Consider the following 17049-nt stretch of genomic DNA (forward strand, 5'->3'; position numbering starts at 1 on the left):
CACCTAGATTTGAAAATTTGAACCTCGTTGATGAAAGTCCTAGAACAATTTTTGGCTTAAATTAGTATGCAAATGCAGCAAAGCAATTGTGAAAAATTCAGTTTAACTTGAGTCTTATTTACGTGAGCATCAGATGCATCCAAAAATAGTCTAAACTCTCCAAAGAGTTATTTAAAAAAACGGAAATTCAAACTCGTTGGAACTTCAAACGTTCTATAAAAATTATTTTTAATTAACAAAACAAAGGAGGAATTGCCCATTTTTTGTCTTTTTAGTTGCCCCTATAGGGCTCACTTATAACGACTCTTTTGCTGCAAACCATATTATGGGTTTATGGGTGATTTAGGTCATTGTATAATGTTATTACATTAGGACCTCTTTGTAAGGAAAAGTTATGATTTTATCATAGAACCAGAAAGTTTTTTATTGGGTCATTTGGCACGTGTCATGACGTATGGCCAAAAAAACATACCTCAGTTCTTTATTAAAAATTCGTGCTGGGAATGGGGTGTTATGGATTACGGTTTCAGGGAAAACGTACTTATTGCGGTAAGGATGTTGAGTATTCGAGATAAAGACCAAAGTTTTTTGGTGTTTTGATTAAAAGCTTTTAAAAAAATGTGAAGCTTGAGGAAGGCTGAAAACTGTCTTAGCCCCAAAATTTGGGAATTGATCCTGTTCAACTTTTCCTTTTAGAGGCGCCTCTGGCATTTGACATTAAACGGTAGCTGAACATTTCAGATTAAGGTAGGTAAAATATTTCAGTATACTTCGATATCGTTGTATTGATTATCGAAATTTGGGGGATTAGAATGGAAGATGGAAAAATTGCAAGCTAAGCTAGAAGGAAACCTATCGCTTGGTAGTCCTTAGCAGCATACAGCCACCAATTTTGACAGAAGAGAACCTGATGCGTACCAAAATTGAGCCGTATGATTTAACAAGGGGGTTAAAAAATATACATTGTGAAAAGGTATATAGAAATAGGTAAGTTCATAAACCAATTGCACTCTAATCGATTCTGGTAATGGATAGAATTACAACTCAAAACTCTCTTTTAAATCTACCCCCAGCCCCACTTACAAAAAGCGACGGTCCAAAATCAATTTTCCAAATACAACTACATTCGGCCGTCCCGCATCCTGCGAAAGGTAGCAGAAAGGGCGGTCCCAATTTAATCCCGATCCACCCCATCCCTGCGAATCTCAGCTCCCCATTGGACGAGTTGGGGTGCCTGGATTTTGCTGATAAGGTCCCCGCAAGGATGTGTGATGCTGATATCACAAATTGTTATTCCGATGGTCATTTCCGTTGCGAGAGTTTCAGTGTTTGCGTCGACATGTTGATTTAAGTGTTTTATTTGGTTTTAATTTGTGTCGTTGAGGTTTTGACGATTTGGGTTTGGTTTGAGGGTTTTAGGGTGTTTGTGTAAGGATATTGTTGCTTGAGATTGAGATGGTAGAAGAGAGTTGAGTGGTGGGACTGAAGTTGCAGGAGCTTAAAATGGTGAGGTATTAAATTGTATGGAAGTAACTAGATATCTTTGTTCTCATTCGCAAAATAATACATTCAGATACTGCTCACTATACCACTGATTTTTTAAAATCAAAAACGGCTAGAAATTCTTTTCCAAATTTCGAAATTTGCAAGCAGATTTCTTGAAAATTAGTGACGTATTGAAAATTTGGATCAAGCGCCAAAACTAAAGAAAATAATACTTCACTGACTCTTAGAGGGTATAGAAAGCATCAAAAGTTTTTCTTTTCCGCGAATTTTTAGAATTTTATTCAAATGACAAAAACTGAAAAAAATAGTACAGGCACGGAAAATGTTCCCAATAATGAACATAAAGATTTTTCCGGTACACGTAATCCGCATTCCAGATACTGGAAAATTTGAGAAAGAATTAAAAAACAATTTTTTTAAATCTCGTTTTTATTTTTATCGTATTTCGATTTTATCTATTTTTTGTACTTATACCCTTAATTTATACCTCGCATTTTCTCCATATTTTCTTGAAGTTTCAAAAACGAGACTCGCAGAGCAATTTTCAATCAAAATTAGTAAAAAAATTGCTTCAAAGTGATTTTTGGTATCAGCTTTTAAATTTTTTAAAGAGACAAATCTGTGAGGTTCTGGATAATTGCGACATCGACACTAAAACATATTTCTCTCCTTTTACATTTAAAACTTATTTCAGCCTCTCATCACGACGATACCGGATGGAAAAGCGACCGAAAACTTCAACGAGAGCTCCTCATCTGGAGATAGGGACAGCAACATGGAATTCCACACCGTGTCGGTATCTCCACCATCAAGAAAAGTCCAAAACTTGAACCAGCAAGAGGTGGATTCAATGTCTGATGATGATGACTTTTCAGATGATTTTTCCTTGGTCGACAGTGACGATGAAAAACGATTTGATTTTAATAGATATTCTCCACATAACGCCATACAGGTAAATAGTAGCAATTTGGTTTAAACTAACTGTCCCCTTTAAACCAGGAGGGTTTAAATTGTTTTTCTTCTTGATAATTACGCAATGAAAATATTGTTGACCGTATTTAGGTTTATTTAAGTTTTTTTCGGATTATAATATTAAATGCCGCACCGGCATTAAAAAAAGGGAGGGGGGTGTTGGGTAACGGTCCAGGGCGGTAGACTTTCCTGGCCATCGGTTTTTCTTGGAGGTATGAGGTCGTTGATTAAAAATTTTGGGAGCCAAACTTGCTTAGCACCGATTATATGGTAGTTACGAAAAACTAAATTAGTGAGTAATGATGCTAGGGTAAGTAGCGCTGCATAATATCTCGCAGTTGATGTAGTTGAAAATGTCTTGTTTTCTATATTATCATCGGGATTCAAAGGATAAAACGATTTAATTGGAAGGATTTCATTCTCAGCAGTTATAATAACAAATCCTTTCATTATTGTAGGCTCCAAAAGAACTGAATAGCCGGGGATTTGTAAAGAAAGTATTTACGAACAGCCGAGAAAGATGGAGACAACAAAATGTCAGCGGAGCTTTCGCGGAATTAAGGAAATTGGTCCCGACCCATCCTCCCGATAAGAAACTCTCGAAGAATGAGATTTTAAGGATGGCTATAAGGTAATTTATTCGGTAAACTTATTAAAAGAGCTACATTCTAGAAAGTTAAAATATTTTCGTAAATAAGTTGTTAATAATGTGGCCATTTGTTTCACAACACAAAGAAACACCAAATTTACTGCTGCAGCGATAATCATAATAGAGATACATATCATCATCACTTTTCTTACATACAAAAGCAGGGCGTAAAATAGAGATCACCATGCGTGCCAGATTCTTACTTTTACTTTGCTTTAGGCCGTCTATGTTCGGTGCAATTTTTCCTTTTTAGTTTATATTTACATACAATTCGGTTTAACTTTTTTTTATAAAGTTTATGTATTATAAACTAAAATAAAATTTTAATAAAAAACACTTTGAATTCTTGACTAGATGGTGAACGATTTTGATTTGCACTCAATTTAATTTTACAAATTTCTGTCAAGCACAGAGAAAGATGTTATTAAGGGCAAGTGTTCCTATCCCTAAAATAAAATTTATATCTATGTTTTTTATGTTGTATGTTATGTGTATATATTTAAAAATATTAAGTACAATGAGGTGAATCCTTGACGCAATAGAGAATTATGCTTTTAAGGACAAGTGCTCCGATCCTCCATATAAAATATTTAAAACTGGACTCAAATTAATTACATTTTAACTTTAACTTGAAACTTGCTATAATCATAAACTAGTTTTGCACTTGTTCAACTAAACTTTTAAAAAAATAATTTTTCAGATATATCCGCCTATTAACCAACGTCCTAGACTGGCAACAAACTAACTCAACTTCAATTCAAGTAATGAGCATCAAATGTGAAGATTTAATGGGCAACAGGTACAACCCCTTCTCCTCTTCAAATCACTTGGCAAGGAGCAGGGCCAGACTCAGGAGGAGTGTTCTAATATCTCAACCTCTTCCAGTATGTGATAGAAATGGCAATAATTTGCTTATGATTGCCCCGAACAATCATCTGCCATTACGGAGAAACCAACAGTTCTCTTGCGTCGATGTAGCGAGGTATCGGAGGGAAATTGAAGGGGTTAAGAATGAGAAGGATGAAGAAAGAGAAAAGGATGGAGAGAAAGGAAATGAATAAGTAGTAGATTAAGGGTTGTTATTAATGTGTTTTTTACAACATATTTATTTATTATTCGTGTTGGTTTGACCTTATATGAAATTGCCAGAATAGAGTAAAGAATACGTAGATTTAATGCGGACTATTATATGTAAAGCGAATAATTGTATCACTATTCCAGGGTCATTCCCATGAAATCATTAATTTATAAGGCATCAAGTAAAACCTGGTAAACCGACTTGAAGAAGTTGCTAATTAGGAAAAACCATTTTTCTGCAATTCAATGATAATTTTTTCTAACGAATAGAACCCGCATAATAATATAAATTACGTATTTTGATGAAAGCGTTTATCTCTGATTGTTCCAAGAATCTCAAAAACTGCTAAATTTGGTGCTGTAATAAAGTAGAAAAGCAGCTGCAATTTAAAAACATGACGCACCTTTTAAGTCAACCAGAGCAAATTTTGATATACAGAACATTTCCTGCTGCACAAGGAAGTGACTGTTACTGCTAGCAGCTCTACTTCCAACTTATAAATCTTAAATTAAGATGAATGATGCAGATACAATGCCTGAGATTCCGAACATAAGAATTTCCCAGATCGATACGAGAAATTTCTAATGATAACGACTTGTTACTTTAATTAATTTTGAAAAAGTCATTTGACCGTGAAATCGTGATATGGTGTACACTTATTGTTAGTTATGTTTTTTGGATTGAGTAACCAGTCGATTGAAAATTCAATCCATTCAATTAACCTATTTAATGGAACGCTGCTCAAGGCTTATCTGACAAGCAAAAAATCATAGCTTTTATATGGTGTGGTAACAACCTGATCATCATGAAGGTATCAGCTGATGACACCTCAAGCAGATATAAATGTGGACTAAAAGCTTCAATGATTAGCCAGAGCCGGTCTCAGCAAGTCTGGAGGTCTGGTCAAAATTTTTAATTACCGCTCCTCTACCCCCAAGAAAAACCGCTGACCAAGGAAGTCCGTCGCCCTTCCTGGTCTGACGCCCTAGGCCATCACCCAACCTCGTCCCTCTATAAGATCAATATGGTCCTTAGCATAAATCTTTCCCATCAGATACCTGAACATAAAGCTACGAAATGTCTTATCCAAATATCTGCATCAAACGTAATACATTTCCAATCTAATTGATTTTATGGTCTAAATACCTTAAAAAAAAACACACACACACACACTCTCACCATTTGTGAGATCCTTCAATATGATAAAAAATTTGTTTTCGTTCATTAATCCCACAAAACCATGGAAAATACATTTCACTGCAACTGAGGCCACACTCGATATGTTTGACGCATTCCATTAACCAAGAATGATCTGTATCATAGTGGAGTCCACCATGACTAGTTAACCTTGCAGAAATAATACTGAATATTATAAATTATTTTCAACCAACATTGACGTAGTGCTTGATATGAAGTCCCCGGTACTGACCAACAAACGTAGTACTACCACCAGTGGTGTATCTTCAGCATTCATCGACCGTAAATTTTAATTCATCAAAGTGCCTTTTGAGTACCAGCCAGATGAATGACAAGCGCATTTTATCCTCCGCAAATAGAAATACCACTAGAACTAGCTTAGTACCACAGAAAACTGGTATTTTAGCCTTGATTTCAGGAGTCCCACCATGCTGGTACGCCCATGGGTCTACCTGCCGGCTTGCGTTACCTGCTGAATGTTTAGGAGTGTAAAAGAACCTGCGTTCTGTTGGAGCTTGTAATCGCCGCAGTACTGCATGCACGAGTACCGATTCACCGTGGTAAACACTTCTGAAACCTACGAAGAAACTGTTTGTTTTGGTGAAGAAACCATCGAGTTTTTGGTGACTCATTCCTCGGGAGTTGGTGTATTACTGTTAGTGTGGCACAGTGGGATTTTAGCAGGGTTCAGCTTTGAAGGTACATAAATTAATTCTCCTAAGCGATTTCTTTAAGGTGCACCGCACTTTACCTCCTTTTGCATAATTCACTGTGGAAGGCTCTTCAACAATGTAAGACACACGCCAATGGCATACGCAATCAAGTACCACCCAATACCTAATAGAAATCCGTTTGTTGCATAATATCCATCATTATACAGAATCATAAAATTCTCTCCTCGATCTACAAGATACTCCTCCGAGGCATGAACGATTGCATTCCTGGTATGAATTAGAAGTAAAGTATTTATCTAGGAATGTGCTATTACACTCTTTTATCTGTGATTGGTTGATAATTATTGTTATGGGTTATTGGTGTTCAATATTGAGCCTTATTAGGTGTTAAATGGGCGAATCGGGTGTAAAGAATGGTCTTGATTCAGTGAGAGGTATTGTGAATTAAAACGGAAGGAGACGAGAGGTCTACATTAGTCAGGGAGGAATTCGAATTAACTTACTATTACAAGGTTTTGAAAATTAAAAAATGTAACCAAATATTCAGAAAATGAGCGACCTGGATGCAAAGAGAAATCTATAGCTATTGCCAGCATTCTTGACGAGGTGAGAAAATCTCTCCGATTTGAAAGGAAAATTAAATTTTCAAGAAAAATAAATGAATCTATTTTAGGTTTCAGCTAGTTTTCCAATTACGCCGTTCCCGTTAATTTGCTAAAACTGATCAGTAAACTCCAAAAAACAACAAATAGAATCTCCCATTTTAATTCAAACCATGAATCCATCTTACCCCGATCTTTTACTCCCATCGCCCCATTTTGAGTGTGGCATCATCCACCGGCATCCCTCTTCACTCAGATTAGCCCCTGATCTGCAAGGCTCGAGCCCTTACATGCTATTGCAATTCACTATGTTGAATCGTAGTTTAACGTGAGAGTGGAGGCCTTGTTTAATTAGCCACGAGGGAGAAATTTTAAGTCAGATTCGAAGGTCGCTGCAACGATCAGTTTTGAAGGTCCAATACCCTTCAAGGCGAAACCTGCCACTTTATTATAAAACTTCTCCAGAAACTGCCCATTAAAAGTTTGTCTTTAAAACCCTATTTGAATACCACCTAATTGCAATCCAGTTTTCTCTTCCTGCCAGGTTACCATGCAACTCTATAAAAACATCTAATACATATCTCACCCAAGTTAGGCAGGTTTCTATAACATGGGAGTACCATTGGTACCACTAGTGAAAGTGGCCCCTATTAATCTGAAATCTTATGTGAAGGTTCATTCACACTAGATTAAAAAATTCAACCACTACAGGCTCATGCGAAAAGGTGGGTATTCGAGATCAATAAGAATGTAGGTTAAGGCTTAAGTGAGGAAATTAAACAAGTGTCTTGAAACTAATAATGGAAAAGCACAAAAGAAAAACTGTTTCCATTATCTTCGACCTACATCTTTGCCCTGTGCGGAACAACGCAGCAGCGCCCTCAGCGTTAATACCACCCTGTAAAAACGTGAATAATTCAGAGGGGTTGTTAAACCTTTCAACGTCAGTTATGCAGTTAATAATATATGAATTCGTGTAGTGAATGAATGTCTTGTTAGTAATTATTAATCTATTGTGTTTAATGAAGAGCGAAAGACTAATTCCGAGTGTGCTTTATTAAGGGCTGTGTGTGCTTCTGGGGTAAGTTCACTATTTCTTTTTTAATAACAATTTTACCATTGTTGCATTGGAGTTCTGACAATGGCACGTTATATATCACCTAAATGCAATTTCACAGAAGAAGATCATATGAATTCCTATTATTAAAGCTGACAACGTACGGATAAGAATCGCTTATCCTTAATTTTTTATTAGACCATGACTGGGTTAAAGCCCCATGAATCATGGTTTAATCCAGGCGCATTTCCGATCACGACGTACTTTCAGCTCACGCCTTGATCGCTTATTTATTATAGCACTAGAATTGTTAATAGACACAAACTTTCCAGCTGCTAATATTGTTGCTTTGGAAATTATTGAAAATTGCAACGATGCAATTAGAAGCGATTTCTGAAGTTATTTCTAATGAATTTCATTACCTTAGAGGTTACAAAAAAACCTTAAACAGTAATGGGGATATTAACGTCCTTCGTTAAATTTGTTGCTTAAATGTTTATAATTTGTTATTTAATTGTTGTCTTGCAGTCGCTTGTTTGAGGAATATAATTGATTTCTAGCGTTCACAGCAACAATTTCAACCAATTTACATTTAGTTGTCATAAAGGCATAAGTTCCCACACAAATACCCTGACAAACAGTTTTTTAAACAACTAATTGACTCGCACTTTAGATAATTATGTTTTGTGCAAAAGTGAATTTATAATCGCATAATTATAGCTTAAACGGTTCAGATCGATAACAATTTTGTATGGATGACTAAGTTACTTTTTTATCTTGTTGGTATTGACCGAATTATATACACTTTGCGTTACAAGAAGTGGGCGTTGGGGGTGGTGCTGAATGAGGATGAAAGGCCAGTTCAAGGTTTAGGGAATAAACCAAAGTGCATTCTAGTTGGAATGATTGTGATAAATGGAATGGAATGCAGAAATTTTTTTTATGTAGTATATATTCCGTACCTGAAGAAGAAATAAGGAAATCCTTGGAAGAGAAAATTGCATTTTTGCAGCTTTAGTATGTACATCAAATAATTTCTAGCAAGCAAATAAGCTTGGAATCCTTAAAAATATAAAATAACGCAATTTTCGAAAAAATCGGTTGAGACAAATCTGGAATGCACACAGGTCAACTGAGAAATTTTCCAATATAACTCCACAAATACTTATGTTTCGTTGACATTTATGAAATCCGCTAGAAGAATCATTGCTCCAAAGAATTATCGAGGCTTAGGATCTAACATCCGAATATACAAGAAACCGTATTATGAGTAGGCCACGCTGTTTTCAAGTCATTATTCAGAACAATGGTGAAATGCCCAATTAATACTAAAAGTTGCTGTTATGATGTTTTGTTAACTATTTCTAGGACAATCCCACGTTTTTTTAGTAAACAAATAAGCCAAATTGTCGATAGCCTTTTTTTCTAGAAATAGTGTTTTTTTACATATTATCATATAATGTGCGTGGAAAACCTAAAAATCATTTTATCTCTTGTCACTTGGGACAAATCTGGAGTTCAGCCAGACCAAGAGAGCATTAAATGCTTCGAAGTGTTAATGACTATTACGGTTGTTCAAATTATCCCGTAAAATATTCTTAAATTTGATTATTAATCATTAAATATGTTGCCAAAAATATTGTATGCTTAACGTAGTTATTATTAAGAAAACTATATTACATCAGCTCATGTAACCAGTTATTAAAAAACGATTCATTTATTTTCAGGGTCGATGCAATTTATTAATTCTGAAAGCAAAAACCTATTATTTTTTAATGACAACAACTTGCACCTTTTCCTGAACAAACACCATTTTGGATTTTCCAATTTCTACGTTAATATTTTACATAGTCTACGTTGTCTGTAATGTCTACACATTCCATTATCAAGAAGTTATTCACTCTTTACATACTCTTTCACAAAATATAAATAGGTAGGTATGCAAAAATTAAACGAAGCTGATGATTTGAGAATCAGGCACACCTTCTGCATATATTAAACACAAAATACCTGCAACAATAAGGCAAAGCACATAGGAGTTTAATACAATATAATAGTTTTACTGCTTATGAGCTTTAGTCCTTGGAAATATTTTTTTCCGAGACATGAATCAGGTTTCAAGGGAATTCCGCGTTATTACACGTTCTTTGCTCTGACCCTGACCACCATGACCAGCATTTAAGTCGCTGGTACGCCTATGCTTAATGGTACAGTTTCATTGGTGCCTATAGTTGAAATTCTTTGTGCAAAAATATTTTTTTATGAGATTTGTTCGTTTTTTGTATTGTAATCGTTCGGGCGTGATGTAAGAATTGCGTGACGTAAAGTTTTTGTTACTTGATAAATTGACATTGTAAGGTGTGTATTGCTTGTCTAATAGTAAAGCTATTTAGAGATAGAGACGGTTTAGGCATAAGTGATCCACAATACTTGAAAGATACATTATAGAAAATAAATAAAAGCGTCAACGTAGCAATTTTTAATTTTAAATTGAGTCTGGATTACCTTTTCCGTTATGGTATTTCATCTTGTTTCATTGTGTGAGATCCACATGAAAAGGTGTATAATGATGCATTACCGGCCTTACGGAGGGGGGGCAGATTAGGAAAGGCGGCGGACTTTCCTGGTCGACCATTTTTTTTGGGGGTAGCGGGGCGATGATTTCGGGGCACCAGACTTGCTAAGGCCGGCCCTGTAATGATGGAAAAAGGAAAATATCTACAAAATTAAATAAAGTAACATAGATAGTTGATTTCCGTCCCCATACTAACAGTGAACAGTCGTTATACAAGTAATCAACAGCAATCGGCACAATCAGAAATGCCAGAGCAATTTTTAAATCACTTAAATAAATGATAATTATTGCGATTTACAGGTTATAACGAGCACAATCCTTAGTGGCGTTTTTTTCCATATTAGAGCGGAACGAAACATGAAACGAAAAGGAAAGCAAGCTATATTAATACTGAAAGTAAACGCGAACAAAACATATATGTACAACGAATAAACTTTCCGCTTATTTGTTTTATAAGGACACCATGCTCACCCTCTTCTTCATCCTCACCGCCACCCTTCTACCTCTAGTGACCCCCTTACCTCAAGGAGCGCCCTCTTCGGTATGCGAAGACATGGTGCCCTTTCACGGCGGAGGGATTCTGCCCCAAGGGGGACTAAGTCCTTATACTGTAGTGGCTAGACGGCAGGGGAATGAAGTCGTTATAACTATCACCTCAGCTTTGGGGATTCCTTTTCAAGGGTTTTTGTTGCAAGGGAGAACCCCTAGGAGGTACGTAATCGGTGCAGATTACAGAGGTTAATCTGAAAAATTATATTCCCTTAAGGGAGATTCTGGGACAGTTTGATTCTCGATCGATCAACGAAGGACATCCGTTAGATTGCGGAGAAACTGCGGATGCGATAACGCACAACTCTCCCAGCGACAAGAACTCCATTGAGGTATTGTGGAGTCCCCCTAGGGATTACGAAGGCCCCGTTATATTCAAGTGAGTACATGTTATGGTAAAAAATGCACTAACCGTAATTATGGGCAACCTTGAGATCTGGGATAAATAATGGTGTAAAAATAGCTTAGGAAAATAGCTCTATTGATGATGATCAGTGTGAATTCACACTAGTTATAATAAAAAGCAAATCATCGTTCTATCTTGTAGGTAGTTTTAATGGCATGTTTACTTCATTGCCCAAGGCTGATGTTATTGTCAAAAAGATTTTCATCACGCACAAGAAGTAGCAATATCCTTTTCGCAATGTCACAGCATTCCTAATGGCAAATCGACGTAAAAAATTCAATTATGTAGCCTTAAGAAATCGTTTTTTCAGTCTCATTCAGGTCTGATCTAACGCAATGCCGAGTTGGAATTGGAATGTACCATGTACCACAATGTGTAGTACCTTGGAGTTGAAATTTTAACAATGTCTTGTTAAGCCTTTCACCTTGCAGCTAAAAAGAAGTTGAGATCTAATTATACAAATTGGCTAAGCAGACTGTGGTTTAGTTTCCAGAAAGATTCGATTAATTTGTTGTATTGGAAAGCAGAGCATGTTTTTTACTCTGATTATTTTATTAAAATTAACATACTAATTATAATTTTTAGTTATACAAATAGTAATCTTAATTATTAACTGTTCTGCATAATATTAATTAATAATTTTTTTATTGTTTTTTAAATTAATATTTCAAACTCTCCTGTTAGATACTCCTCTAGTTTTGTTACTGGTTATTGAGTTATGAGGATAAAAGAAAACACACTGATTACTAATGATTCTTTATTTTCTGATACGCGCGGTCCGATAGATTTTAAAAGAGTGTCTTATTATATCAAGACGTAGAAAAAGAATATGAATTTATCAAGCATCGCTCCAGACACCCATTCATCGAACCTGTGTGTTTATATATATAATCCTGGAAGGACTAGACCAAACATATCTATCGAAAAATAATTTATGTGTCTGATAGAAGTGATACTTTCATAAATTTTGCCTTATGAAAGAAAGCATTATCCAACACTGGTTGATTCTCTAAAAATCAAAATGTTGTTTTGGCAGTTCGTGTATTCTCTATCTACGGAAATATTTGAACTTTTGTTAATCTTAACAAAATCGGCACTTGCAGAAACATGTTGATTCCAACTCGACGAAACAAGCATCTGTTACCCAAAATCCCAATAGATTATCCCCAATATGTTAACATAACTGTAACTCCAGCGCTACCATCGCCCAAACTTACGACACTTTTTGGGTGGGAGTCGCATCTGAGCCAGTACACATCACCAAAAGGGGAGCCAACGACCCTATCTGGACACACCCATCCAACCCTCATGTCCACACCACCCCTGATTACGAGCCACGCCCAATTAAACAAAACACTGTCGAGTTCGATCCGTTCTATGACGGATGTGCGGTTAGCAAGCTCTGCTTTGGGGCCCCTACTGATTGTGTCGCATCTAAGAACTGCAAAGCTGTAAGTAGCGAGAAAATTCAGAAATTCTCAAGTGTTATTATTTGTTCCAATTTAAGCGATTTTTATCTCTGATAGTTCTGAAGATTCCAATGGTCAACCTTCGAGTATATTTCTTTAACCAAACACAACTACTTTAGTGTCAAAATTTGTTTCTCTCCCTTGTCATGTAATCTCCTATTATAGGCCGTAGCAGTGACTGTGGCAGGTGAAAAATATGATTTCGAATTGAAGGCCGAACCTAGTGCTGCTTGGGTGGGAGTGGGTTTATCTGAAGATGACAAAATGGGGGATGATTCGGTTATTGAGTGCGTGAAGCGAGGAAATACCGTTGCTGCTTATATGTCTTACACGAATGGGGCTCCCAATTACGGGGCTCCAAGGCTATCAAATGTAAGTAGTGTCGTCTGATCTATAATTAATTATTATGAATTTAAATCCCTCATCATTTGTAGCCTCAATTGGGAATTCAACTACTAAACTCCAGCCTAGTAGACGGTGCTATATACTGCAAAGTTCGAAGGGATGTTCTGACTAATGTTAACGGGAAAACTTTTGATTTGATCGGAAAAAAGTACAATTTGCTCATAGCAGCAGGATCTAGTGTGAAACGTAAGCTTTCATTTATTGTTGCAGTAATGGAAATCATGGCGAATTCTTGCAGAGAACTCTGTGGGTTTCCATGATGTAACCTATGCAGCTAGCGCAGAATCTCAGGCCTTAGCCGATGTTTCAGCCCTTGCAACTAAATCAAAGCTCTTGGTCAGACTCCACGGGTCTTTCATGATAGCTGCCTGGCTGGGCACTGCTTCAGTGGGTATTTTACTGGCCAGATATTATAAACAAACTTGGGTGGGCCATCAGATGTTTGGGAAAGACATTTGGTTCGCTGTAAGTCAAAAAATTTCTCCCACTAATGTTTGCTTATAGACAGATTTTAGTGGCACAGAACCTTCATGGTCCTCACCTGGGCTCTAACCATCGCAGCCTTCGTCCTCATCTTCGTGGAGCTTAAAGCTTGGTCCGGAGAAAATAATCCTCACGCAATTCTTGGCACTATAACCACCATTCTCTGCTTCATCCAGCCTATTGGAGCGTACTTTAGGCCTCATCCCGGCACCGCCAAGAGGCCCATCTTCAACTGGCTGCATTGGAGCATTGGGAATTCCGCCCATATTATTGCGAGTAAGTTTCTAAGTTGCTTCATCAATTTTGTTTCATGGAGAATGACAATTTTGCAGTCGTGACCTTGTTCTTCGCGGTAAAGCTCACCAAGGCAGAGCTGCCGGCGTTCTTCGATTGGATATTGGTGGCGTATGTTGTAGTTTACGTGATCAGTCACCTAATTCTCTTGGTAATTTCTTGAGGGGTAGAAGGAGGAATTTGAGGATCATTTTGTTGTTTTAGGTGATGAATTGTATAGCTGATAAATCTTCTGAAAGGAGAGTAACCTCATTCCCAATGAAAGATTTGGGGGGTTCTGGGAGAAACTCAGCATATGCGGATAGAAACGGGGACGCTCCGGTAAGATTCCTTATTGCTTCATTAGACTACTTTGGATTATATAAGTCTAAATCGTTTTGGATCTGGACAACCAAAAGCTGTTTCTAAAGTAATTTGGACAGTTAAATCTGAATTTTCAAACTGTTCTCTAAAATTGATTCTAGTTTTAGGGATTTAAAAAAAAATTATTTTCTGCGATTCTTAAAAAACGTATTCAATTAAAAATTATAAATTAAAAATGAAGAGCAGTTGAACTGAATCGCTTGTACTGTTTCGGATACGTTTCACACATAAGAATTCAACAGTAGTCGCTCATCATGCCATAATCCCAAAATCAGTGATATCGTCTTTCGATTTTTGCCATACCTTGATGTAGTCGCTCTCCTTACTCGTTTTTTGTGTCATTTAAGTTTTTAAGAAAAAAATCCAAATCCATTATCCACGTATTAAATCACGCAATTCACTTTGAGATGCATAATGCTTGTCTTACATGACAAAATCGATGTCACTACTCGTCCTTGATGATGTCGAAGTTTCTAGGGCATTTACAGTTGTACATGGATATACTGGTAATAAATCATTGTTCAAACGTGGAACTAGCTTGAACACTGATGAAACGTCAGGATGTTTATAGTTTGTTATTTTTTTTGCGTTAATGCCGACAACATTTATTAAACAAAACTACCAATGATCTGCATGATTGTTTGGTTCTCCCCATAATATCAGCATTGAAAATGAAAAGTACACATTTTCACCAAGTGACCATTTGTACCATTTTGCTCTGCATGCATTACAAAACAATTTTGGCGCCTATGGCTTGTGAGTGTTTACCACAGATAAGCCAAAATAATGCAAATACATATCTTTAAGAGCGTTTATAATTACTTTGTCACTTTTTACTAGCTTATAGCAGCTGTAAACGTAACAAAAATACTTTAAGTTCACCTTGCAACATTGTCTCTGCGTTTTCACAAATTTCACACGTTGCAAATAAAAAACAAACCGTTTCGAACACAATGAATTAACTGATTTGTCAAGTGACGCGAACTTGAAAACCAGAACCAATCATGATAAACAAATTGCAGATTTGGATTCAGGGCATTAAATAAAGCCAACAATTGTTCTTATCTGCTCGGCTCTAAATGTTGACAGATTTTTGTAAATTTATGTTATTTTCCTTTCTTACAGTTCTCAAACTTCAGAAAAGGCCTGTTGGCAGTCTACATTGTGATAATTCTAGCTATAGTGATTACCCTCATTGTGATAACAGCACTGGCCCCCATCGAAGAGACGTGGATCAATTTGAAGTCTTCAGTAATGAATAGCAAGTAGTTGTAATAAAAGTTTCCCTGTCTAAATGTTTTATAGTGTGATTATTGAAAATGTTCTGTAATGTGTGTGAAAGCATTTTTTAAATCAGAAAGTTGTGTAGATTAAATTTCGTGTTCTCACAATGCCATGTTTGAGTTACGTGATTTAGTGTTTTGTATGCGGTACAGGCCTTATGGGAATCGAGCGACGGCCCAGGGCAGCAGACCAGGAAGGACGATGGTCTTTCTTAGGGGTAAGGGGGTGGTGACTAAAAATTTCGCCCACGGCGCCAGACTTGCTAAGGCCAGTCTTGTTTCTGTGAAGTGTTCTTAGGTGTGACTATTTAAACAATAATTTACGTGTGTAATTAAGCCCTTTACCGCTAAAAACCTAACTGTAAGATTCTTGTAAGATTAACTTTTGCTAATAGAAATTTGTAATAAGTATGAAATTAGGTAGTAAAGTTCTACGATTAAACTACACTGTGACTGACAGCATTATAAAATTAGTCTTAATATGATGTCTTTGGCCGGCAATTTGAAGCACACAAGTTTATTTGGCCTTTTATTGACATTTTTGATTATATTTCAAGGCGTTATTTATTCTTTAAAATCCTATTAAGATTTATTTTTATAGAAAAGACTCCGTTTTGCACAACACCTATGTTTTTGTAAATATATCAGTATTCGTGTAAATAAATGGTACTGTTTTAGTTGTAAAGTAAATTGGATCTCCGGGTAGTTAGACTTACCAGCAAACACATGTTCCATCTATTTGACCTATTGAAGAATGCTTAGTCGGGATCTTCAAACAGACATAAAAACAAATTACAAAGTTAGGCCGAATTTTGGAAATAGCGAGGGTTTTCAGGAAAAAAAAGCGGTTGGCAAATTCTCGGCCTCAATTTCAATACTTGAAAAGCGAGGGAAAAACAACAGGCGGTATAAAATCACAAAAATCTGGATTCAATTTCATAAAATTAGTCTAGTATTACCCAAGTAATATTAGTAGGACATTTATTATCTTCTAAACACAATTTCTAACTCATTTAATCACATTTCATCATTAATAACAGAACAACAAATTTCTACCTAAATTCAAAACTTTTTTTTGAGGTTATATTGAAACAGGCGAAAGAGACATCTGGGCGAACAGTCTGCAACATTATCATCCTGTCCCTCTCTGAGTCACACGATCCGGAAATCCGAGACAAGCATGGATATATAGTTCCATCTCTTCGACTCCAAAGATTCGCGTCAATTACACATATTGACATCCTTATCTAGTTTTCGTCTCAACATTTTCATACTCTGTCTTACCTCTGCTAACCGACTGACCCACATTCCTTCCAGGAAGTATCTTTTTTTAGGAAGAGTAATAAAACAGTGGAATGTCTGGTATGTATACCGGTTCGGGGAAACCGGATATATCCGGTTCGGAAGAAGGAATGTAGGTCAGTGGGTGAGCGACTGACCCATATTTCTTCCGAAAAATTTTTTGTTAGAAAGCATAAAATGGGAGT

At 36.4% G+C, this 17049-nt stretch overlaps 3 protein-coding genes across 4 annotated transcripts in view; 2 read left to right on the forward strand and 1 right to left on the reverse strand.

Moving 5' to 3' along the window:
- The window catches only part of LOC136419594 (spliceosome-associated protein CWC27 homolog), a 113657-nt gene that overhangs the window by 12963 nt on the left and 83645 nt on the right, over positions 1 to 17049 (reverse strand). The gene's annotated exons all lie outside the window — the stretch shown is intronic.
- Positions 1089 to 4518, forward strand: HLH3B (Helix loop helix protein 3B). Its single transcript, XM_066406610.1, has 4 exons — positions 1089 to 1506; positions 2201 to 2458; positions 2937 to 3109; positions 3828 to 4518. Exons 1-4 carry the CDS (start codon positions 1504 to 1506, stop codon positions 4186 to 4188), a joined length of 795 nt encoding a protein of 264 aa, XP_066262707.1. The 5' UTR covers positions 1089 to 1503; the 3' UTR covers positions 4189 to 4518.
- Positions 10482 to 15565, forward strand: LOC136419633 (putative ferric-chelate reductase 1 homolog). The gene is made up of 11 exons (XM_066406123.1): positions 10482 to 10706; positions 10768 to 11021; positions 11077 to 11238; positions 12461 to 12716; positions 12900 to 13106; positions 13169 to 13325; positions 13378 to 13604; positions 13655 to 13898; positions 13955 to 14067; positions 14121 to 14237; positions 15405 to 15565. The coding sequence occupies exons 1-11, from the start codon at positions 10668 to 10670 to the stop codon at positions 15546 to 15548; spliced, it is 1920 nt and encodes a 639-aa protein (XP_066262220.1). The 5' UTR covers positions 10482 to 10667; the 3' UTR covers positions 15549 to 15565.

This window comes from Euwallacea similis, chromosome 3 (assembly GCF_039881205.1).
Source record: "Euwallacea similis isolate ESF13 chromosome 3, ESF131.1, whole genome shotgun sequence".
NCBI lineage: Eukaryota > Metazoa > Arthropoda > Insecta > Coleoptera > Curculionidae > Euwallacea > Euwallacea similis.

Bases quoted from the DNA above. Each gene is read 5' to 3' on its own strand.
- HLH3B (XM_066406610.1), top strand. The intron at 2,459-2,936 runs GTAAATAGTAGC...TCATTATTGTAG, and splicing joins CTCCACATAACGCCATACAG to GCTCCAAAAGAACTGAATAG. The intron at 3,110-3,827 runs GTAATTTATTCG...ATAATTTTTCAG, and splicing joins ATTTTAAGGATGGCTATAAG to ATATATCCGCCTATTAACCA.
- LOC136419633 (XM_066406123.1), top strand. From the start codon at position 10,668: ATGAAACGAAAAGGAAAGCAAGCTATATTAATACTGAAA. The intron at 10,707-10,767 runs GTAAACGCGAAC...TTGTTTTATAAG, and splicing joins AAGCTATATTAATACTGAAA to GACACCATGCTCACCCTCTT. The intron at 13,326-13,377 runs GTAAGCTTTCAT...GAATTCTTGCAG, and splicing joins AGCAGGATCTAGTGTGAAAC to AGAACTCTGTGGGTTTCCAT.